Here is a 22542-nt window from a genome sequence, read left to right on the forward strand (position 1 = left end):
GGCTGTTCACTACCTAGCTACTTAGGTAATTGGGACTGGGTAGCATTGCATAATCCGGATCTGGTTGATTCTTCGTCTTTACTGAATGCCTAAGAAGAAGGATTGGATTTTCTGCAAGAAGCTTAATTGGTTCAAAGGCATGGCTTGGACAGGAGTAATATTTGGTAGGTTATCCAAGAATGATATCCTTCCAACCAGCAGGCTGGACTGCACGTTGCAATGCCCCTGTTAATATGCGGCCCAAACCCTCCCGATAGTATATACCGTCCCGCTTAGAGACCAACATCACATTGTAGACTCCGTAATCTCGTTGAGCCAAAATGTCTTCAACTTCATCCGGTAATGTTCCCTCCCAGATGGCAAGTTCATCGTCAGTAAATTTGCTGACCCGGGACATGAGCAGAAACTCTAATGGCACTCCAACACGAGACATCCAAACTGCATCCAGGTCAATTGTTCCACACCACCACCCTCTGTCGTCTGCAATTCCTGCTCGAATCAATCCAGGATCTGCAGGAGCTGGTCGTACTGTCGATAATGCGCTCGGTCCCGTAAGTCTTTTGCGCAAGGGAGAAATCACTGATTTGTGAATGAGCGCGGGAGATATGAGAGTGAAATGAGCGGTTATTGTTCGAAAGTGTAGCAAAGGGATCTTCTTGCTCAAATTGTGTCGCGAAAGTGGTGTAGGGTTCTCTGGTCGCTCGAGAGGTGGGGCGATTCTCTCATGGGCCTGGTCTGAGAATGCATGTAGCCCAATATTCTGGTCGGCATGCCACTGAATCCAGGATCGTACGGGCTCGCTGTATTTCCACTGAATCTCACCGATCCATCCGGACCATGACCAACTTGGGAATCCTGACCGACGGAACAATCTCTTGGTAGACTCCCATATCAGAGAGGAATCGACCATTGTTTCCAACACGCCGTAAAAGATTTTTGCGGAGAGGCGCTTTTCGAGCACCAGTTGCACTCCTTCAAAGGCATTCAAGATGTCTATCGGATTCGTCAGCTCTCTCCGCGTATAGAGCTCCACGGCCGACGTGAATTGAACAAATGGCTTTTCGCGGAAAATCCGAGTGGGCATGTCGATCGAGTCGAGGGACCATCCGCCATTCAGAGGCATTTCCATATCTTCACAGAAAGTGGTTCGCCGGCACTGATAGTATATCCGCCCATTGACGAATAACAGACAACGTCTAGAGAGCATACGCTCTTGGAATGTCCACGCCCGGGAGTCCCACTGTGACGTTGAGATATAATCTACATGAGTTAGCAAGCAGATGTGAGAATCTTCGAGGATAACTGACCTTCAGCCAGATGCGACATCATCAATCTCAGACCAGGCCGAATCTCTTCTATTTCTTGATGAAATTTCCGCGATTCTTTTCTCACACCTGGAAGTCCCGCATTTGCGTCTTTTCCAGAACCCGCAACCACGGTCAACGCAGCACGTGCGTAGACCCAGTCATCATGATATTGAAAGCCAGCATCGTGCAGGAGAGCCAGACTGTCGGTCCACAAATATCGCTCACCCAACATCCTCGTCAACGTAATGGTATCTTTGATGGTTCTGGGTAGTTTTTCCTTTTCTAGTGCTCCTGGTTTTGATAGTGTAGACAAGTTTTTGCTGGTTGTGAAAAGTTGGTTGAAATTCTTACCCCAGAGGTAGCTCAAAGCCACATATCTCGAGTTCCGAGGTGCCTCAACAATGTTCATTGTATTCACGTCAATGGCCCGGAACACGTCTTTTGGTGCACCCAGTAGATCGGGGTGGACGAGGGATTCCTCACACTCCAGACCGTGGGTGGTCTCGCAATCATGAATCCATGTTCGCAGTTGCTGGATATCCAGAAGATCGGGCGACGTGATGCGCCTTCCAAACCATTCGGGCCTCGGAGCGTCCTCGGCTAAAAGAACGATATAGCCATCTTTGAATGTTTGGGGATCGCTGTAGATCAACAACCGACGCGTTCGGGCTTTGAAGTGATGTTCTCCAGGTCGGTCTGGGTTTGGGCCTAGGTCCTCCTGTCCATCCACCACCCATCGTGCGTAAACCGCAGGATCCTCATCGGCGACCGAACTAGGGGTTCTTTGATCGGGAGGACGGTCGGCAATTTCGAGCACAAGTCGACAGAAAGGGCAGTGTGTTTTCCTTTGAATCTGTGACAGCCGGCCCAAATATCTGAATTTCTTTGCTATTTCATATTCCTTGTCCCCTAGCTGAACGTAGAAGGATTCGACTTTGAGATCCAGGCGTTGGCAGGTTTCACAGACATAGGACTCTTCTGGGGCGGTTTGGGCGTCCTAAGGGAACAAATGTCGGTCAGTCAAAGAACAAGAATCAGGAGAAGCAAGGTGAAGCCCGGTTCTGAGACTTACAATTGCCTTGACCCAACTGGCTGGTAGTCGACTGAGATGTCTTATTCGTTTGGTAAGATGGAGGATTGAGGCGTTGGAACCCTCAGAAGGTTCGGTATTCGACATCTGAGTGCATTTCGTGGTCAGGAAGGGACGAGCAATTCCAAGGGAGAGCAGGTCTTACAAGTCGACTTCGACGAGAAACGAAGGCATGTGTCGCAGAAGGTCTTTTTGGTGGGGAGATGATCGGGGTTGTCACTGGCACAGCCACTGGACCCAGAGTGGATGACGAGTGGCACTGCTGGTATTGGGACTGGGACTGGGAGTTGAACACAAGCAGCGGGGGGATTGCAATAGGCTCTTCGGGCGTGGACAGGGGCGTCCCGGGCGAGGCAGAGGCAGTGGATGCGGAAGGCGGGGCGTCGTTGAGCTTGGTCCTTATTGACAACGTCATGGTCCCCAATGATAATTATAATTGACTACCGACTCGGGGAACGAGAGTCATCAGGAAGAAGAGCTACTTCATGGAGCCGGGATCCTCAAGAACAATATACCGTGCTATGAGATCTTGAGTCAGCCAAGTCAGAAGGTGGCGGGCTGATGCTCCCTGTAACGATGATTCACAGGTGCTCAGGTCAGGGCCCTATTCCTAAATCCATCACCCTTTGCATCAGCAAACCAAATCACCATCCTGCCAATGCTCGAACTGCCACAATCTTGCCACAAACCAGGCATCCGCAAAGGAACAAGCCTTGCCAACCCTTCGCAGAGTGTGAAACAGATTTCAAACCAAATCCCATGTGCCAGCCAGTAAAGACTTGGACCAGCAACAAGGCTACTGCTCACATGTTGGTGGGTACTTGAGGAGGCAAATGCTTCCATCACCTGGTACTCGGTACCACTGGTAGGTGACTGGTTTGATAATAACTGTGATTAATCAGTGCCCTCGCCCTCGCCCTCGCCTGAAGCTGAAATGTAAGCTTTTCTTTCAAATTTGGCCTTCAAGTTCTGCCTCTTAGCTAAGTGTTAGCCATTGGGGGGCCTAATTCAGCCTCGGGAGCTAATCGACGCCTCGGGCCTTTCGCCTGGTGACAGAAACTAGCATGACCATTGCACAACTCAGAGCCCTCCATGAGAAAGTCGTGACTGATCAAGAGCTCTGTGGATTATGAAAGGTCAAGTACGGGTTCAATACGCAAAAAACTTTTATTTTCGGAAGAAGAACATCAAATACCTCCTCAGTTCGAACCAGTCGAGACCTTAGATCACTCGCAAGGCAGCGGGGGAGGTTGGTCACACAATGCATGCCTTGAAGATGCACTATGATCTATTGGGTGCGATCTTCCAGGCCTTGAAATGTTTGACGCAAGCGGCTCCCTGCAGTTCGAACCTTTCAAGTACTGTCCTGCAGCCACCAGTGAGTTGTCACAATACTACTCTACATCCGAGTCTACATATATGAGTCTGGGTTTGCCTGTCTGTTTCGTTCATCAGGCTGAAATGAAATTCCTTCTTCAGCCTTGACTCCCTACGATCCTCTTGCTTCGCAGTCATGCACTGGATAGACAAGTTTGACGACTTGCGCCTGGACATCGTAGGTATCATTGCTGTGCTTGGAGAAGGCTCAGTCACTAGAAATGCTCAAGTAACAGGCCTGACCTGGTGGTCGGTGATTCCAAGGCTGCTCCCCGCCCCACAAGCCTTGCTCGAACATGAAAGAAAATATCGCCTACCTACTGCTGTTGGAGTCGTTGCGGGCGCATATTCTGGTACTATCAAGAAGGAAATCAACTTTTTTGCTCAGTTGCTACACCCCCGGACACTGGCGAATTATGAGGTCGAGCTTGTTCAAGTCACTCGGCGCAAGCAAGAGGCTCGCTCATTTGGTCCAAGGGAATATGGCCCACTGTTCTTCGTGTCCCTACTGGGCTTCGCGATGGCTATAGCTCTGATAGTTCTGTCCGTGTATTACCAAGATGGCTTTTCCTTGTTGGCCACTATAATGCTTGCGACCGTCAGTTCGTTTGCGGGATTCGGAACCCATTGGGATCTAGTTTTCCAGGAGCCCAAGATTGCTGCTTCGCGCGACAAGACGTTACCCCGGAGTGATGTATTGATATACTACCCAAACGGAGCCATTCGAGTTATTCGAGCAGAGTCTGAACCCATCGCTCGCTTGTACTTTCAAGCAGAGTACGCGGAATACATCATTGATGGTAAGAGAAGGCCCGATATCGTGTTTTTCTTCATGACTGACAGGCCCAAGATACCCCTTATCGAACACTCGCTTTGCTGTCGACGATCCTGCTGATGGGAGGAGTGGTGTCACTGGCCAACTCCAAGAATATTCTCCAAGTCGCCTTTGTGGCAACATACTTCACACTCAATGCTGTCTACTGGGCGGTATCTGCCTTGAATCCCTTCACGGCACATTGGCGCCATGCCTTTCAAGTTGATGTTCTTCCCGTCAAGCGGCCGACGGAAACGGCCCTTGGGGATACTACGCCTTTGACCAAGACAGCCGAATTGAAAAGAACAGTCAAACAGCAGTGGCATCGCTTTCAGAACGCCTGGTCACTTTCCAAGAGACAGGCTCGCGCTGAGAAAAATGTCAAAAAGGAGGCCAGAAATTTCACGGCAGCATTGTGGACGGCCATCGCGTTAACGGGGACCACTCAATGGTTGAATGAGGCGACAGCCATTGCACCCATGAATGATGTATGGAGAACATGGCTTGCACAGGCTGAAGAGCATATTTCGTCCTATGATAAGTGGGAGGGACGTTTTAAGCTCCACCGAAGACCGCGCATTGCAACGGGGATAGACTGGACATTTACAGCGGCGACCTCGAAGCACAAAGAAGAGGCTTTGCAACGACGGCAGATCGTGATCGGATCGTGGGACTATCAAGGAGCGCTCACCACCATCCTTGCAAAATATGCAGCGCAAACCCGTAAGCCTATCCCGGATGAGGCCGAGGATGAAGATGAGCCATCATCCCTCTCGGAAAAGACCTCCGCGGTACCGAGGCCTGTTCTGGAGGTGTGATAGGGGAATAGTGACACAGTTGATCCAGGATATCACAGCGTAATAACTCAAGATAGGTCCTTGATGACCGCATTATAAAGTAGAGAAATCGATATTTTAACGTATAGTAATGATATACCAACACCCCTTACCGACTTGAAGAGAAGCAACTCCAGGATAACAAGAACTGGAGCCATCTCACCAGACCCAGCATCGATCTACGAATCCTCAGAGATGGCAGCCACGACTCGGACATGGGGGGTGAAAATGCCGCCAAGCATGTCGTCATAGCCCCTTCACTGCGTGCCTGCCATGTGCCCACCGCAGGGACCGTTGGTACCCGCTACTGAGGTGCCATACCAGGACCGCGGGGCACTGCACATCACTGCGAGTTCCAATGAAGTTGGCCAACTTGAACTTGCAATTCCATCGCGTGATAAATAGATCCCTTCGTTCTTCCTCTTCCTCTTCCCACCCACTTCCATCAAACCAAACCATCATCCTCCTTCAAGCCAAAACTTATCGCAAGAACACTCTTTGCGAACCCCACAATCCACTACTTAGGCACCAGTTTCTATCGACCACCTCATCCGTCAGAATGCCTCTATACAATGTAAGTAACAATCTCGTCTTCTGTTGATTGTTATCAAGACTAATCATCGAGTCCTAGGTCACCCTAAAAGAGAACGCCTCGCCCGAGGAGCTCACCAAGGCCAAGGATAAGGCGAAGGCCGACGGCGGCAACATCAAGCACGAGTTCACTTTGATCAAGGGCTTTACGTGAGCAGCAATTCCCCCCTCAGGCTGAGATAAAACCATCATCTAACCCTTTCCGCCCCCAACAGCGTCGAGTTCCCGGATGACAAGGTCGGTGTCCTCCAGACCAATGACCACATCCACGTCGAGCAAGACCAAGATGTCAAGACCCAGTGAAGTAGTCGGGAGTTGGCGTGTTGCATCAACGGACATATTCTGACTCTTCACCACACTTGGACTGGAAACAATGGTATCTCATCTCATGGGCTTGAATTCGATTCTATAACCTCGCCATATCATGGTGGCCAAGTACTAGACCAACACTTTTCTGCATGGAAACTGGCGCGCTGGGAACAAACCATATGATGGAGAACCAACGTTGAGAATCAGACATCGCTTTTCCCTCACGGATATAGAATTGAGATTCATGCAAAGAATGCTTCTAAAAGTCCGTAGCTCGCCCATTATATGTCCACTCGCTCGTCGGACCCCATCTCAAGGGCTCGTTCTTCGGGCCTCCAACCTCGCCCGTCTTCGGGTTCACATCACCTTCAAACTCGGGTTGCGCACGTCGCACAACATCAGGATGTAGCTCCTCGCCCTTGCCTCTCGCCTCAATGGTTCGATCGTATTTATCTTTGAACGTAGACTGCCCAGACTCGCCCTCCGAGGCGATCTTCTCGACCCTCGCATCTACGACAGCCTGTGCGTCTTGTGCCTCAACCGGCGAAGAATTAGGTGACTGGTTTATCTGTGGCGTTGCTCGTGGCGTGGAGAATGCGCCGGTCGACGCCCGCTGCAGGGATTCAAATATTTCTTGGTCTTCTTTGGGGAGGCGTGGAGGAGCGGGACCGCTGCGGAAGGAGCTGAAGGATGCGAAGGGATCCGGTGATGAAGCGGGAGAACTGGTTTTGCTGTCGGCGCTGTCGTCGTCGCGCTTCCGTAGAGGACTTCTCGAGCTCAAGGTCCGAGAGGCGATGCTGGGTGGATATCTAGTGGTGAACAGATGGGCTCGTGGAGCCGCGCTCAGTGATCGCAGAGGCCGGATGTGCAGAGTCATGTTGAGTGTATGTTGGTAGGAGGATATGTACCAAATCTATTTCGTAGGATGTAGAAAGAGAAATGGAAAATATCTTGAGCTCAAAATGTCGAAAGTCTATGGCGTAAGGCGTAAGTGAAGCAAATGGCTTTCCATCGGAACTTTGGAGGCAAAAGATGCTGCATCGGAAGCGGGTTGTGGCTGGCAGAGGGAGTGGCTAATGTCGCTGGTGGTGGACTCACGTGACCGTGGCTGGAATGAATGGCAGATTTTGGAGAAGTTCTTTTGTCGGAACATTTTTTTGGTCTCGATTTGCAGACTCACCGACAACCTTAGAACGAGTCACCAGATTAACAGGAAATCCCACTAAGGACACCGCCGTCATGCCTCAGAACGAGTATATCGAGAGATGGACCAAACAGCATGGTAAACGTCTGGACCACGATGAGCGAGTCCGAAAGAGAGAGGCTCGAGAGGGCCATGCTCAATCCGACAAGGCACAGAATCTCCGTGGTCTGCGAGCAAAATTACACCAGAAGAAGAGACATGCCGAGAAGATCCAGATGAAAAAGGCCATCAAGGCACAAGAAGAGAAAGATGTCAAGTCCGCCGCTCCCAGCGAGCCTTCATCTCAACCACTGCCCAGTTATCTCCTCGACCGTTCTCAAGCCAACAATGCCAAAGCACTCTCCAGCGCCATCAAGAATAAGAGAGCCGAGAAAGCCGCCAAATTCTCTGTTCCCTTACCCAAGGTGAAAGGCATTAGCGAAGAAGAGATGTTCAAGGTGGTCAAGACCGGCAAGAAAACAGCAAAGAAGAGCTGGAAGAGAATGATTACCCAACCCACCTTTGTGGGCCCAGATTTCACCAGACGACCCGTCAAATACGAACGCTTCATTCGGCCTATGGGTCTCAGATACAAGAAGGCCAATGTCACGCATCCCGAACTGGGCGTTACCGTCCAACTGCCCATTATAAGTGTCAAGAAGAACCCACAGAATCCCCTCTACACACAGCTAGGAGTTCTCACCAAAGGCACAGTCATCGAAGTCAACGTTTCAGAATTAGGTCTCGTCACCACTGGTGGCAAGGTTGTATGGGGCAAATACGCACAAGTTACGAATGACCCAAGTCGAGACGGCTGTTTGAATGCTGTCCTCCTGGTGTGAATGATTTTTCCCTCGAAGGGAAATTAAACTACGACTGTTAAGGAACTATTTTCACAATTTCTCTGCGAAAATCGCATGATCTTGATATCCCATGGCTTTGACCGCGATTTGGGCACTTTGCAGTACCCTGCCCTTGAGACTCAAGGTCTGGTCAGGTTTCTCATCTGCAGTCAACACCATTAGCAACGACTCAACAGATTGCCGGTGCGATTACTCACAAACGTTTGTGAACTTCGCCATAACGCCATAAGTTGCCTTGAACTCGAATGCCTTCAGGGCATTCCAGATTTGCAAGACCTTGTCTGGTGGTAGCGGGATGAAGTTCGGTATACTCCACAAAAACTGATACGAGATCGTATCTTTCCTCTTACCCGGATCGGGGTTCTGTCCTGAGGCGACGGCAAAGATGGTATCTGCCACGAACAAGGTCGGGATTTTGGTGTTTGGCAGTGCTGAATGTAATACCATACTTCCATCGAAATGGCCACCACATATTGCAGCTGTCAGACCAGGGAGGACTTCAGTATATGGATCCTTCAAAAGCTTCAAGGTTGCGGAAGATACATCCTTCCTGTTGGCCCAGACTGAGTCGACTTCAGTCATGTAAACAGGACACTGGAAGGTAGTGGACCAATCTGCCCACGTTCTACAAGAACAGGTTTAGCATGCCCTCGAGGTCAAGAGGGGAGCACAGGGGAAAAGTACGTATAGAAATGAGGATGAGAAATGATGATGAATTTCAAGCCGCCCAATTCCTTGATCTGTTCCAAGCAGTTGTCAGCAGTGGGAAATCCTATCGTTGGAAACTCTTTACTCACCTTATCAACGGTAGCCTGATCCAGATACGCGACAAGGTCCCAAAGCACATTTCCATTCGGTGTCTGTATCAGACATGCCCGCTGTCCTATGCCGAACTGACAATTGCCCCTGCATGTCAGCCTCCATCCATGCATTCCCACGTTCACTCGTCAATGATCATTCAGTATCCGTACCTTCGGCTCAGTCCAAACCTCGATGACATTTTCGTCCTTCTCATTCCTCTCAAACACGTTCCTGTGTTTCCCCTCAGCCTTCAACTTCCCCAGCGTCGTGAATGACTGTCCCGGTGGTGGAACGTATTGTCTCGGGTCCTGTCAACATTCCGGATGCGCATTTAGATATGCAATTAGAGCATTGCCAACCATTTGGCATGGCATGACATGGAGTAGTGTGGCGTGACTTACCTCGCATATCCTACATTCCGTCTTCCCTGCCGCTTCGGTCTCTGCGTATTGTGCTCCACATGCCGTGCAGAGGAGGAGGTCGTCTGACGTCGCCAGCTGGATTGTCGGCATGATCTGTCTTTAAAGATGTGAAGCCTGGAAGAAAGTCTCTGTTCTAGAAACAGTATGATATTTGGCAAAGGTATCACATGCAGATTCAAAGCATTACCAATATCCAGAGTCTCCCAAAGGTGGAGTGCCAGTCTAATTACGTACAAATCCGAGTACGAGACTCAGGAACTCGATAGTGGGGGGGAACGAACCGGACGGGGTGCCAGCAAACTTTCACTTCGAATCACGTTTGATTCTCCAATTTAGAGATACAAGTTCGTTACGAGTCATCACTACCTGGGCCTGCGGTATCATTTTGATACCGTTGCTAGCTCTTTACAGGATGCAGCGCCATATTCGGCGCAAACACTTTCCCATCGTGCTTAATCAACGGATATGGCACCTGTCCGTCATCAGTGGGAGGCTCCAGCCACGGCTTGCATGAGTTCGCCAGGAAACGAAGAAGCCCATCTCCACGAGGGATGCATGGTGTAGGATTCATCAAATGCAGTGTCGTTCCACTTGGTCGTACTGTTGGAAACCCCTTGCCATTCCGTACGCGGTGGATCTCCGTTCAACAGAATGTCCATATGCTCAGCTAGCCGGGGCGGGTTAATGAATAAAGGCTGCGGTGGGAAGCTGATCTTGAGTCCATTCGGTAGGCAAAGGATGGCAGTGTGGCTTCTGAAGGGATGTGACCGCCATTCGTGACCTGTGCTGTATGTACGGCATTCAGCAGTGCCCGGATGCTCTCCCCACCACCTGGGGACAAAAGAACCAGGAAATTCCTCTCCCATGCTGAAATCTGAAATGCGGATGCTGCCAAACCAACCTGGCTCTGAGAGGACGTTGGAGCATGGAACCGTGGAGATGAAATCGGCGTCCTCCCCCTGGGCCCATGCGAAATCTTCACCATCGAAGTGCTACCTATCTTGACTAAAGACAGGCAAGTGACCGACATCGCCCTTCTTCGTAACTCGTTGGCAAAGATCATCATGCCGACTGTTGTTCTCTCTGCCTCAGAGTTCAGCTCCCGATTTCTGTTTAGGGCTTGTTCTTCTGTCATAGCATTATTCGATCATCTCTCCGATCTTATGATATTGCCACCTTTTCATCTTGTCAGCGTTTCGTTCATCTTCATTCGCGATGAAGAACTGTCTCGCCGTGTCAGTATCTCGCTACCATTCAATTTTCGATAGATCGCTCTTGCTCGCATTGCATCCTCAACTTTGCTCCGCTTGGATGATGAGGCAACATGAGCTCGAAATTGACAGTGGCAGATGCTGGGGATTCCGCGGATACTTCATGATGTCCGCTGGGTATCATCACCTTGGCTTTTGTGCTGCTGATGGATTAGCACTTGCCATCGTTTCGGCCTCGATTATCTCTTCCAGAAGCCTACGTTCTCTTCTTCTCATCTCAGCGACTTTGAGTTCTTCCAACAATTCATTGTGCTCAGCCTTGAGACGCGATAGTGCAGTTCTACCTTGTACATCGTCTGGCGCTTGCGCCGTTAATGCCGTTGGAAAGGTGGGCATCTGTTGATGCACAGCCCTGGGTATGCTAGTGCTCGCAACGAAAAACTTTGGCGCAAGGTCTTCGCCCTGTGCCTGCTGCGATGAGCCTTTGTATGCCTCGGTACCTGTTGTCTGTGGGAGGATCAGCTCTCGTCTTGAGGCTGGGACAGATTCTTTATCCCACGTCGGTGTTCGATAATTCAGCCTGAGGCCTTGAGGCGTCGCTGGAGATTCCAAAGCTATTGGGGCTAGTTGTGACAACGATTCGGCCAGCCATAGGCACAGCTAGTTCGGCTTTATCGACATATTCGAATCGTGCGATACCTGGACTTCCTTCCAATTCGGGCTTGAGGAATGAGGTCTTCGTTTCTACACGACCTTGCGGTAGGTTGGCTTCATTCTCATTACGTATTCGCAGATGCTGTCTTTGGACCCGCCGGTAACGAATACATAGCACCGAGGCTGTGATGGTGGCAATAGCGAGGACAACAATGCCTACGATGATTCCAGCTTTGGCGCCTGTAGAGATTGACTCAGACACTGGCTCCGAATCTGGCGAGCTCGTTTCACCTGATTGTCCAGGGATGGAAGAAGTTGGAGATGCCGGGATATTTGTAGTATTTGTGGATGATGTGGAGGTATTCAGTAAGGCAGTTTCATGTGAAGCCACAGTAGACTCTCCGGGGACAGAAGAGATCGTCATGGGAATGAAATTGTTGATGTCAGGTGGCCCAGCATCACTAGCCACTGATTGTAGACCGTTGGAAACGACTTGCGGGAAAAAGCCGGTCATATCACTTAGACTGAAGCGATCCGAGAGATTAATAACAGTCCCACCCTGTGCAGCCGACACAAACTTCAGAAAGTATGCATTGGGCAAGTTTGCACCCCAACCGGCGACTAAGGGTGCAGACAGTGTGTTGCCATCGCTGAAATTGCCATGGTCCGCAAGGGTGGCCAACTGAATGTAAGAAGACTTTGAATTTCCACCAGCGCAGAGGAACACCTGGTAGGAAGCGATATCTGCCAATGGAGCAGCCGATTCCGAATCCTCCCAGGAGATATACAGGGAAAGACCGAATATTTTGTCTCCTGCCCTGGGCGAAATAATGGAGACATCAGCGAGAGCAAGCGGGTATAAGATGCAAGTTGATGCGAGGAAAGACCAGGTGCGGAAGTTGATGTTTGAGACTGCTGGATTAGTAAAGGTGAGGAATGACAGCTCATATTGCGGTCGTTTATATGCCTAAGTATGCTTCGGTGGGCTTGCATAGATAAATACTTTTGGGTGAAGGGAGGGATACGTGTGAGAATAAGGAGCAGCCGATGCATGGTGGGCAGTGTTCTCAGGGGAATATCTACAGACTATCACATCATATCGTATTGGCCATCTCCGCGATACAGGACTGGAAAGACAGGGCAGTGTTTCTCTCTGCAAATCTCAGAGACGTTTGTGCAAGCGGATTGGCTGGACTTGAGGTTCGAGGACGCACCCCAAATACAAGATCTCGTTACGAATATATGTCACCAATTCCCAGAACTTATCAGCCTCACCTCCTTATTTATGTGATACTCAGCCTTGTCTGCGACACCAATGGAAACTTGGAGTGCCCGTCCCTTTGCTCCGCCGGAATGCATGTATCCTTTTGACGAGTTATGATCCACCCAATCTTTAGCGGCTTGGCCTTGAGACAGACTGGCAGTGACCCGCTGCCGCCGGTTATTTTCATCTTTGAGATTGATTGATTGAATTGTTTCCAAGTGTCCAACTCACTTCGAACCATGCAACATGCCGATTAGGTAGGAAGATGCTGTCTGTGAACTTGATGTATTCATACTAACGAATCCAAAGTTATCTCATCCTGCTGTCCAGGCAGGGCAAAGTGGTAGGTTCCCCACCGAACATTTTGTCGCCCACCTTTTCTTCCTTCGCTGACCTCAAACCTCCTGCGTAGAGACTTGCAAAATGGTTTACTACTCTCTCGCCCAAAGAGAAGGCCAAAATCATTAAGGATGTCTCTCAACTTGTTCTCTCCCGGCGGACGCGAATGTGCAATTTTCTTGAGTACAAGGGTGTGCACTCGTCCCTCTCTTACTTTCCCTCTGCCCTCCATGACTGATTCGAAGACCCCTTCCAATAACCCTTCTTGACCTGTGCAAACCTCCCACTGACACTGCCTATCTATCAGACAGCAAAGTAGTCTATCGCCGTTATGCCTCTCTATTTTTCATCGCAGGCTGCGCTTCCACCGACAATGAGTTGATCACACTCGAGGTCGTGCATCGTTACGTTGAACAAATGGACAAATATTATGGCAATGTGTGCGAATTGGATATCATATTCAACTTCCAGAAAGCCTATTTCATCCTTGATGAACTTCTCCTAGCAGGAGAGATGCAGGAAAGCAGCAAGAAAAATGTCCTACGCTGCATAAGTCAAGAAGACAGTCTTGAGGATATGGAGGTAAGTCCTGATGATGCCCCATACATGTTCTCCTCGCACTCTCCCAATACTCTGCATGCTCGGAGTTGAGTTTCAGTGTTCTCTGTAAGCCTGCTTGCCATCCCTCCCATCAGGTGATTCTCCCTGGTACAATCAAACTAATGATCATTGGGACGACACTCAGGTTGAGGAAGATGTCACCAAGATCATGTAGAACATGATGCAGACCAGTATTCAAGCAGTCTCAACGCCAAGCGCTTTCTATGGCTGAGACCTCCCCAGAACGGAGCTTAGTGCAACATGCTATGAATCATGCCAAACAACAAATCCACCTCAAATCCGGATTACAACATGGATCAATTAACTTTTGATTGCACTGCAGGTGACCGAAACGAACTTGAAGGACAGCGGGTTGATGTGAACGAAGCTTGGTGGTTTTGTGTAAGTCACATGCACCAAGGACCGGGAGTTGAATGAATATACCCTTTCCTTGCCATTAATATGAGCAACAGCAAATGAATTATGTACAGTATACCACGATGATGATATAACCCAGCATCCATTTGATGACCATCCAACTGCTTTCTCGCTAACCGATTATCACCAGTGTTGACCGTTCATCCTTTATTGACGCAGCTACAAGGACAAACATCATGACCTGCATTTGAGCCCACATCTAACTTTACAGCCATGTCACAAAGCACCGGTTGAGATGATAATTGTGAGTATAAAGCCATTGTCGTGGCTTACTTCCTACTCGTGCAGGCTTCAACACGCCTATTGGTTGATCACCAGACTCCCATCCGTCACGTGATGAGGCCTTCCGCAGTCGCAACTTCAACTTCCCACCTCCGCTCCATTGTCCAACCTCAGCTGTCCTTCTCATCAACCATCATCAGCACAACATGGGATTCCATCAAATATACACTACCTGCTAGACGTCTATCGTCTAGCTATTCGAATTGCCCAAGAGCAGTCTCTGCAGCCAGCCTTGACAACTCTCGGTTCGCGATCGCTTAGCTCATTCAGGTGCCTATCCTACTACATCGCATCATTCTCACACCAATTCCACACGCGAATCTGCCTACCACATCTGATTGTTGACATTCGTTTTACCGAATCTGAATCCGCAGTATCGCAATCCACACCTCGTATCCTGGCCCTCAATCGTCGACTTGTCTATAACCACCAGACGCCTCGGTACAGATAAGACCGTCACCATGAAGGTACGTCTCAGTCTTTTCGAATTTAAATGCCAGATCATCAACATTGACACTTTTTCCATTAGTTTGTACCGATTCGCGAATTTGATAGCGTCAACTCTGCCCTTAACTTCTCGACCCCAGATTTGCACGTCCTCGGAGGCTGCGATTTATACACCACCAAAGCCGCAGGTGGCGACAAGAAGCTATACAAGAATATTGAAAATGGACTGGAACAACAGTACAAGTCCAATCTACAATTCTCGAACTCTCTATCGCCCCCGCAAGCACATCTCATGGCCTCGAGCCTAAATTTGAGTAGGAGTAGCCCTTTTGGAAATATGGGAATGATCAGCTCCAGAAGAACATACGCATACCTCATCGCCACACTCAATGCCAGTCACCCAGATTACGACTTTTCACATGTCCTTCGGCCGACCGATTTCAAACGGGAGAAGAGCCTACGAGCCGTAATGAACAACCTTGATACTACTTTATACAATTTACGGCCGCGAGCTTTCAATCCATTGTTTAATGGAGTTGGTGGGACGGTTGAGTCAAACGGGCCCCCATCCAGTCAGACTTTGTGGGGTCCGGGGATGTGGAGATTGATAGACAACTCGATGAGCCTCCGGGAATGCAGCATCTACCGATATGCTCCGGAAGATTATGATCCTTTCGAAGATGATGATGAAGGGTCGATCTGGTCAATGAACTACTTCTTCTTCAACAAGACCAGGAAACGAGTCTGCTATCTCTACCTTCGCGGCGTCAGTATCCTGTCGGTTGGTGCCAACGATGGCCTTCGGACTCCCGTTAGATCTAAGAGATTTGCTGAGGACGAATCCGATGGCTGGCTCACGCCCGATATGGGTGCACGCAAAAGAGCAAAATACTGGCTTGGTGATCGCGAGGGAGTCCAGGTCATCGATCATGATGACGTCGAGATGATCTCGGTAGAGAATCCATCTGGGGAAGTCATTCAAGAACTGAAAAGTGACGAGGAACATTTCTCTCCTCCATCGCGGCCTGTGGTCGATGAGAACGATAACTACGTTCTCAGTGATGAAGAGGTAAGGAGTGCTCGAAGTGTCAGCAAGAGTACTGCTAGGGGCATGAGCGAGGAGATTGTTGGTCCGATTGAGGTCTGAAGAAAGATCCTTGATATCCCGTTTCATGATCCCCCACTATTGCATTATGATGGCGTTTGGAACTGACATGATCAAGGAGGCATGATTTGAATTGGTTTGGTGTGTATGAATATTGATACCCAGAATGTTTCCGGCGTTTTCGAGGGCCTGTGGGAGCGGCCTCTCCGACATCGCCGAAAACTCATTCTGATAATTTGCACCGCTTTGTTTTCTTGGGATATGGTGTTCTGAGTATGGCTCCCGTTAGGACCAAGGAACGGGACAAATAGTTCAACAGGCTTCACATTGTAAGCCTACTTTGACATGCCGTAGCACTGGCGGCCAGCTGGTCTATCTGCAATTCTACCGTATAATGACATTAAAATTGCACTATAACACTTCTCTTGATTCCAAGTTTGTCACTGGATATGTACGCTCGCCTCAGACCTAGAATTCCTTTTTTAAGATTTATTTCTTTCACATGCTCTTAGGACTCGGGACTAGACACTTAAAGCCCCCTTCGCATGTGTAGCAGGACACGTATTCTGATTGGCTCCCTACAACTCGCCTAGGAACCACGTCTTCTTACCCATCTTCCTGTCGACACCAGAAGCCGCGACAATTTACGTAGTGAATGCTTCACAAGATCAATTCTTGACATCCTATCACTTCGAGCGAACACTCAACAAAAATGGGTGAGAAAGAAGACAAGGAGAAAGCTGAGAAGCTGGCAGCTGCAAAAAAACGGGTAAGCGATTGTGAGGGCCTCAGACCCCTCTACAGATACCTCCCTCCACTAAAGGGCTTTCAAGCTATTTGATGCCGTACAACTGGGCAAAAGAACTGATTTGGATCCGCATGTAGGTCGCCCAATTGAAGAAAAAGGCCGCAGCCGCAGGCGGAGGATCGAGCACGACGGGGAAGAAATCGGGCAAGAATAAATCCAAGAAAGACGATGCTGCGAAGGAAGACGACGCCGAAACCGCGGATGCAGAGGTAGAGGTAGAGGCAGAGGGCGAAGAGAAGGACAAAGACGATGCTGGCGAGGCTGCGGTTGAGGCGGAGGACAAACCTGCAGACGACACAGCCGCGGCAGCGGTGGAACCCCAGGATGCAGACGAAGCAGCCTTCAACGATGCCATCAAGGCTGCTGCTTCTGGCGGTGGTGGTGCGGCATCGCTGAGTCCCGACGCGGTCGAATCCCCTGCTACGGTTTCCCCTCCCTCCGCAGACCAAGAGTTGGCTTCTGCTTCTACCACAACCAGAGGGCCGCGGCACTCGACTCGCCAGCCGAGCGTGAGTCTACAGAGCAAGATCCGCAGCACGAGCTTCCGCGACAGCGGTCCGCTGAGCCCTGCACTCGTGACGCCGAGTGGCCTGTCGCGGCCGGAAGAGCTGGAACGCGAAAACAAACGGCTGGCGAGAGAGGCCGAGGAGCATGAGAAGCGGTGGCGGCGAGTCGAGGAGGAGCTGGAGGAGCTCCGTGAGCAGAATGCAGAGAGGTCTGTCTCGGGTGGTGCTGATGCTGATGGGGAGATTTCACGTCTCAGGGCCGAGGTTGAGGTGCTCCGGCGCAGGACGAGTACCGCGGCCGCGAGGAGGGAGAGTAGCCAGGCCGTTGGAGGCGGTGAGGATGTGGAGAGCTTGAGGTCAAAACTGGAGAGTAAGGACTCTACGATCGCTGATATGCAGCTTGAGATCTCGCGGTTGCGGGGCCAACTGTCGAGTCAAACCGAGGGCTGTGAGACGCATGGGGAGCAGATCTCGGCGCTTCAGAGTTCGTTGTCGTCGGTTGAGGGCAAACTACGCGGGATGGAGACTGAGTTGGCTGATACGAAGAAGGCATTGTCAAGAGCCAGCGAGAAGGCTGTGCTTGATGGGACGGAGCGGACTAGTAAAGACACGAAGATTCGAAGCCTGGAACGCGAGCTTGAGGAGGCCATCAGCAAGCGAGACGAGGTGGTCAAGAAGGCAGAACAGCTCGAAAAGAAAGTCGAGGCCATGAATAAGCTCCACAGGGAGGCTGAATCTCGAAACTCGAACAAGCTTGCTACATCGGAAGCTACGGCCAGAGAATTACCCGCTCTTCGAGCGAAGATTGAGAAGCTCGAGTCCGAGAACTCACGACTTCGGGAAAAGCACAAGAGAGTCATGAGTGGCGGTGGAGGGGACGAAGGCCTCGACGAGCTCGAGGACGAAGAGCGACAGAAACTCGAGAAGAAGATACGAGAACTCGAGGGACAGGTCTTCGACCTGCAACGCGGTGTGTGGAGAGACAAGAGGATGCAGATGCAGCCTCGTGGCGACGAAGGATCACGGACATCACTCGATCCTGGCGAGGACTTCGATGAAGTCGACTTGTCTGGCTCTGGCAACGCCAGTCGACGCAGAAGCTCGGGGAATCTTCTCAACCAGCAATCGCAGATTCGACATTCGGGGTTCACACAGGTGTTGAATTCTGGCCTTGCTGCGTTTCGCACGAGCACTACTTCTCCTGATTCGCAATCTCGAAATCAGACTCGACCGAGGAATGACTCGCTTCTACAGGAGTTTGACGACGACGATGCTGGCTTTGATGAACATGCGTTCGCTCGTGCTCAGGCAGAGGAAGAGGCTCGTAAGATGGTTGAGCATGTCAGGGAGGTTAAGCGAGGGTTGAAAGGTTGGGTGGGTTGGAGGTTGGACCTCGTTGATGCTAGACGCGCCAGCGGTGGTGTTGGCTTTGGAGAGATATTCGATGTATAATTAACCTTGACCCTTTGACAGACTACTTTGAATTGTATTCCTACCTACGGTTCGGTTCATGGAGAGCTTCTATCACGGATCCTGCTCTTACTAGTGGCATAGTCGCTGAGAAAATACCAAGGGATGTTCACTTCCACATTCCATGGTAACATTAGGATACTTATGCTAACTAAATATTTGCTCCCTTGAACCACCTACTTACTTTCCTTGACTATAGCAGCGAGAGTCTTCTCATATTCCTCGACTTCCTTCGCACCTACCAGGGTTATGTCCCTTCTCTTGCCTTCAAAAATAATGGTCGGCACACTATCAACACCGTTTCCGGTCTGTTCGCGAACCAGGTTCTTGACGTCAATGAGACCGTCATTCTTATCCTCAATGAAGGCTCTAGCCTCGTCTTCTGGAATCCCTGCTTCAGTCGTGGCTTTCAATAATGTCTCATCCGTTGACGGATGTTTCTCTTGTTGGAAATACTGCGCGTATAAAGCTGCAAGACACAACATAAGTCAGATGCAATGCATGGATGACAATCAACGACAACAACCGCAATGTTGTCCACTTCAAGATGTCTTACATTGGATGATTTTGTCCGCTACCTCCGGACCTTTTTCCTCTTGGAAATGCTGGACCACTCGATGTGCATCCATTGTATTCCCGACCGTACCACCGAATTTAAAATCGATACCAGCGGTTTGTCCGTAGGCTGTCATCAAGGCCATGTACATCTTCATCTTCTCTTCGGAATTGCCATATCGGGACTTCTTATACCACTCATACTTGTCCTCACCTTCTTTGGTAGCCTCGGGATAGAGCTGGTATGGATAATATTTGACGGTGAAATTTACTTCTTTGCCTTGATCACTCTGGCGAAATCGACGGAGCGCTATATCAGATCACGAAGAGTCAGGTTTTCTTGATTGGCAGCTCCAGACAAGGAAAGCCAAATGCAATTCAGGTTCGGACAAACCTTCATCCAATCTGCAAATGCGACCAGGTCAGCCAACGATGCACATATGCTTCGTACTTTGCATGCTGGATTTCAAGCACACCTCTTCTTTGCAAGGTATGTCCTGTGTGACCAGTCAGCCTGGTTATTCGAGACGAGCTGTCGCAAAAGAGATCACTGAAATAGAATACGGGTCTAGGGCGGAGGTGGTGTCTTACCATGGACAGATGGTGTCCAAAGTGAAGGCAATCTGCGAATCGTACGTCATATTTTCGTCTGCCTGGAATACGTTCAACCGCCAAGGTATGGCTCGAACGAGAAAGACTTCAGAGGCTTGAACAAGGTTGAGTGATACCTACTACAGTCTGATATCAACAGGCCAAAAGTAAATGACAGCTCGAGTGCGGATACAGATCACACCTGCCTTGGAATTATGAAACGTCCTAGGTCGAGTTTGTGATGATCAAGGTCATGATGACATTGTTGACAGATTTTGATGGACAGCTGGCTCCTCTGGGCTTTCGGCCTCTTCGTCTGAACCCCGCGGCTTCCCGATTACTATCCAACTGGACAATGGGTGGGTGGCTGCAAACGTGCCCTTCGAGCGGTGCGGAGAGCATTGCAGAATTGGTTCACAGTACATACGAGTACGGAGCAGGTTATCATGTGTCAAGCGCCCCCAACATGGACGGGCGATGGACTTCGCTGTAGTCCTTGCAATCAATTCCTTGGACGAACCGGATTTTGAGCTTTGGACATGCCACGATCATACGAGTATTCGTACTCCATATTGTGCAAGTCTCTCCTACCACCTTCCAGGAACAAAGCCATTGAAGATCGCGAGTGAAAGGGTTGGGGTCGATTATTGGCTGAACTAGCAAATGGTCAGCCTCCTGATCGCTGGCAAGCCACCAAGCCCAAGCCCAAGCCCAAGCCCGTCCGCGGTAAGCTCTTAAGCAGATCCAGGCACAGTGCTCGGGGACCGCCTAGAGCCCCAAAGGCTAGTGGAGGTGTCCCTATCCTCCAGGTCCTCCGAGTCCACCACCGGGCGTGCCCCTGCATCATCGGGCTGCCAGCCAACTCCACCCAGCCCATCAACACGACCCCAGACGAGGTTGGTGCCGTTTCAGCTTAAATCCACCTTCCCATTCGCCACAATCACCATCAACCTTTCCCCGCCAGCGCTTTTTCCGTTGTGCTCGGTGTGCTCTGTCCACCGTGATGGTTCCCCCAAGGTGACCGTCTCCCAAGGATCCCCTGAGCCGTGCGTGGTTCCAGCCTTCCGTACCCTGCACAACGCTGGCTCTTTACCCACTTTATGCTATCCACTGTGCTTCAGCCTGGCCTGAACTCCTATTCAACCTCTCCACTCATGAAAACCTCAGCACACATTGACGCTCGGAGTCTCTCGCTCGGTCAACAATGCGAACATTCGTTGACTGACCTGCCACTTCTGACCGCAAACTAATGTACGACCAGACTTCCAAGGCGGTTGTCAGTCACACCCGCCATGCATGACGTTCTGTCCCCCTAATGGGTATTTGAAGTCCTTTCCCTCTTGCTGAATTCATGTTTCTCTCCCTCTTCATCCCTCGCTATCAGATCATTCACTACAGAGTACTCTGAGCCTCTCGTTCAATATCAAGGTCTTTCTATATCCAGACCTGCAATCAATCATAATAATACTTCAGACACTTCGCTAATTCAGTCCATCAACAACAAAACACATCATCATGAAGTCTGCTATCATTCTGGCCTTGGCCGCTTTGGCCGTTGCTGCACCAGGCGGTGGTGGTGATGGTGGTTTCGGCGGTGGCCGAGGCGGAGGCAATGGCGGATTCGGTGGTCCAGGTGGAGGTAACGGCGGCGGCAATGGCGGAGGCCGTGGTGGCTTCGGTGGTGGTCAAGGAGGTCCCGGAGGTCAAGGTGGTCCTCCAGGAAATGGTGGCAGCGGTGGTGGTAACTGGAATGACTGGTCAGGTGGCTCAGTCGGCGGTGGCAGTGGTGAGCATACCTGGAGCGATTGGCAATCATCATCATCACCATCACCATCCCCTATCCCCATACCCGTCACAACAACAGCAATTCCTCCTCCACCCCCTCCCCCAGTTCCGACAACAACCATCTGCACAACGACATCCATCCCTCCACCACCCCCACCCCCTCCTCAGCCTATTCCAGAGACGACACATTCATGGGTCGATTGGCCATCCAGCTCATCATCAATTCCACCACCTCCTCCACCTCCTGCCCCAGCTCCGATCGAGCCTTCAACTACTAACATTCCTCCTCCACCAGCTCCCGAGACTTCTCATTGGGCAGATTGGTCCTCTGTTGAACCCGCGCCAGTTCCAACTTCGGTTGCTCCGGCTCCCGTCCCTGTTGTTTCTACTTCAGTGTGGCAAGATTGGTCCTCGACATCTGTGGAACCAGTTCCAGCTCCAGTTGAGACCTCTTCTCACCACTGGGAGGACTGGAGCAGCGCACCACCCGTGCCAGTAACGACTGCTCCTCCTCCACCTCCACCAGCACCAGTTACAAGTGCTCCCCCTCCACCTCCACCAGCGCCAGTGACTACTGCACCCGCTCCAGTCCCAACCACTTTCAAGCCATCGAGCTCTGTTCCAGTTGCTCCCGTTGTCAGCACTTTCACTGGAGGAGCTTCTCTACCCACTGGTGCCGTCAAAATGGCCGGAGCTGCTGCCGCCCTCATGGTTGCTGCTATCCTATAAATGGATGTCACTGCCTTTCACTCGATATTTTATTCAATTCATTTATCCCCCGCCCAAAACTGGGGGATCATATAAAAGTGGGCGGATCACAAATTGACCGTCGCCCTGCTTTACCTTTTACATCACCATCATGAAAACCAGCACCTAATGACATGAAATGAACAT

General features: G+C 50.5%; 11 protein-coding genes across 11 annotated transcripts; 6 read left to right on the forward strand and 5 right to left on the reverse strand.

The window, feature by feature from the left end:
• Positions 1-169: 169 nt before the first annotated feature.
• On the reverse strand, positions 170-2484 carry LTR84_008743 (uncharacterized protein; the record flags this gene model as incomplete). Its single annotated transcript, XM_064852288.1, has 3 exons — positions 170-1260; positions 1308-2304; positions 2380-2484. The coding sequence occupies 3 exons, from the start codon at positions 2482-2484 to the stop codon at positions 170-172; spliced, it is 2193 nt and encodes a 730-aa protein (XP_064701562.1).
• Positions 2485-3714: 1230 nt separating this feature from the next.
• LTR84_008744 (uncharacterized protein) lies at positions 3715-5406 on the forward strand (the record flags this gene model as incomplete). The annotated part of the gene is made up of 3 exons (XM_064852289.1): positions 3715-3775; positions 3957-4574; positions 4625-5406. 3 exons carry the CDS (start codon positions 3715-3717, stop codon positions 5404-5406), a joined length of 1461 nt encoding a protein of 486 aa, XP_064701563.1.
• A 577-nt stretch (positions 5407-5983) lies between these two features.
• LTR84_008745 (uncharacterized protein) lies at positions 5984-6318 on the forward strand (the record flags this gene model as incomplete). Its single annotated transcript, XM_064852290.1, has 3 exons — positions 5984-5998; positions 6056-6165; positions 6231-6318. The coding sequence occupies 3 exons, from the start codon at positions 5984-5986 to the stop codon at positions 6316-6318; spliced, it is 213 nt and encodes a 70-aa protein (XP_064701564.1).
• A 265-nt stretch (positions 6319-6583) lies between these two features.
• Positions 6584-7201, reverse strand: LTR84_008746 (uncharacterized protein; the record flags this gene model as incomplete). Its single annotated transcript, XM_064852291.1, has 1 exon — positions 6584-7201. One exon carries the CDS (start codon positions 7199-7201, stop codon positions 6584-6586), a length of 618 nt encoding a protein of 205 aa, XP_064701565.1.
• Positions 7202-7563: 362 nt separating this feature from the next.
• On the forward strand, positions 7564-8349 carry NSA2 (Ribosome biogenesis protein; the record flags this gene model as incomplete). The annotated part of the gene is made up of 1 exon (XM_064852292.1): positions 7564-8349. One exon carries the CDS (start codon positions 7564-7566, stop codon positions 8347-8349), a length of 786 nt encoding a protein of 261 aa, XP_064701566.1.
• Positions 8350-8400: 51 nt separating this feature from the next.
• On the reverse strand, positions 8401-9683 carry LTR84_008748 (uncharacterized protein; the record flags this gene model as incomplete). The annotated part of the gene is made up of 6 exons (XM_064852293.1): positions 8401-8513; positions 8568-8995; positions 9055-9110; positions 9168-9263; positions 9342-9479; positions 9573-9683. The coding sequence occupies 6 exons, from the start codon at positions 9681-9683 to the stop codon at positions 8401-8403; spliced, it is 942 nt and encodes a 313-aa protein (XP_064701567.1).
• A 1671-nt stretch (positions 9684-11354) lies between these two features.
• LTR84_008749 (uncharacterized protein) lies at positions 11355-12406 on the reverse strand (the record flags this gene model as incomplete). The annotated part of the gene is made up of 2 exons (XM_064852294.1): positions 11355-12373; positions 12400-12406. 2 exons carry the CDS (start codon positions 12404-12406, stop codon positions 11355-11357), a joined length of 1026 nt encoding a protein of 341 aa, XP_064701568.1.
• A 2436-nt stretch (positions 12407-14842) lies between these two features.
• Positions 14843-15975, forward strand: LTR84_008750 (uncharacterized protein; the record flags this gene model as incomplete). Its single annotated transcript, XM_064852295.1, has 2 exons — positions 14843-14848; positions 14911-15975. 2 exons carry the CDS (start codon positions 14843-14845, stop codon positions 15973-15975), a joined length of 1071 nt encoding a protein of 356 aa, XP_064701569.1.
• Positions 15976-16645: 670 nt separating this feature from the next.
• LTR84_008751 (uncharacterized protein) lies at positions 16646-18699 on the forward strand (the record flags this gene model as incomplete). The annotated part of the gene is made up of 2 exons (XM_064852296.1): positions 16646-16702; positions 16819-18699. The coding sequence occupies 2 exons, from the start codon at positions 16646-16648 to the stop codon at positions 18697-18699; spliced, it is 1938 nt and encodes a 645-aa protein (XP_064701570.1).
• Positions 18700-18893: 194 nt separating this feature from the next.
• Positions 18894-19913, reverse strand: LTR84_008752 (uncharacterized protein; the record flags this gene model as incomplete). Its single annotated transcript, XM_064852297.1, has 5 exons — positions 18894-19186; positions 19274-19582; positions 19667-19677; positions 19749-19769; positions 19864-19913. The coding sequence occupies 5 exons, from the start codon at positions 19911-19913 to the stop codon at positions 18894-18896; spliced, it is 684 nt and encodes a 227-aa protein (XP_064701571.1).
• A 1465-nt stretch (positions 19914-21378) lies between these two features.
• Positions 21379-22377, forward strand: LTR84_008753 (uncharacterized protein; the record flags this gene model as incomplete). Its single annotated transcript, XM_064852298.1, has 1 exon — positions 21379-22377. One exon carries the CDS (start codon positions 21379-21381, stop codon positions 22375-22377), a length of 999 nt encoding a protein of 332 aa, XP_064701572.1.
• Positions 22378-22542: the final 165 nt, after the last annotated feature.

The sequence above is a fragment of the Exophiala bonariae genome, assembly GCF_035927105.1.
Source record: "Exophiala bonariae strain CCFEE 5792 chromosome Unknown scaffold_33, whole genome shotgun sequence".
Taxonomy (NCBI): Eukaryota; Fungi; Ascomycota; class Eurotiomycetes; order Chaetothyriales; family Herpotrichiellaceae; genus Exophiala; species Exophiala bonariae.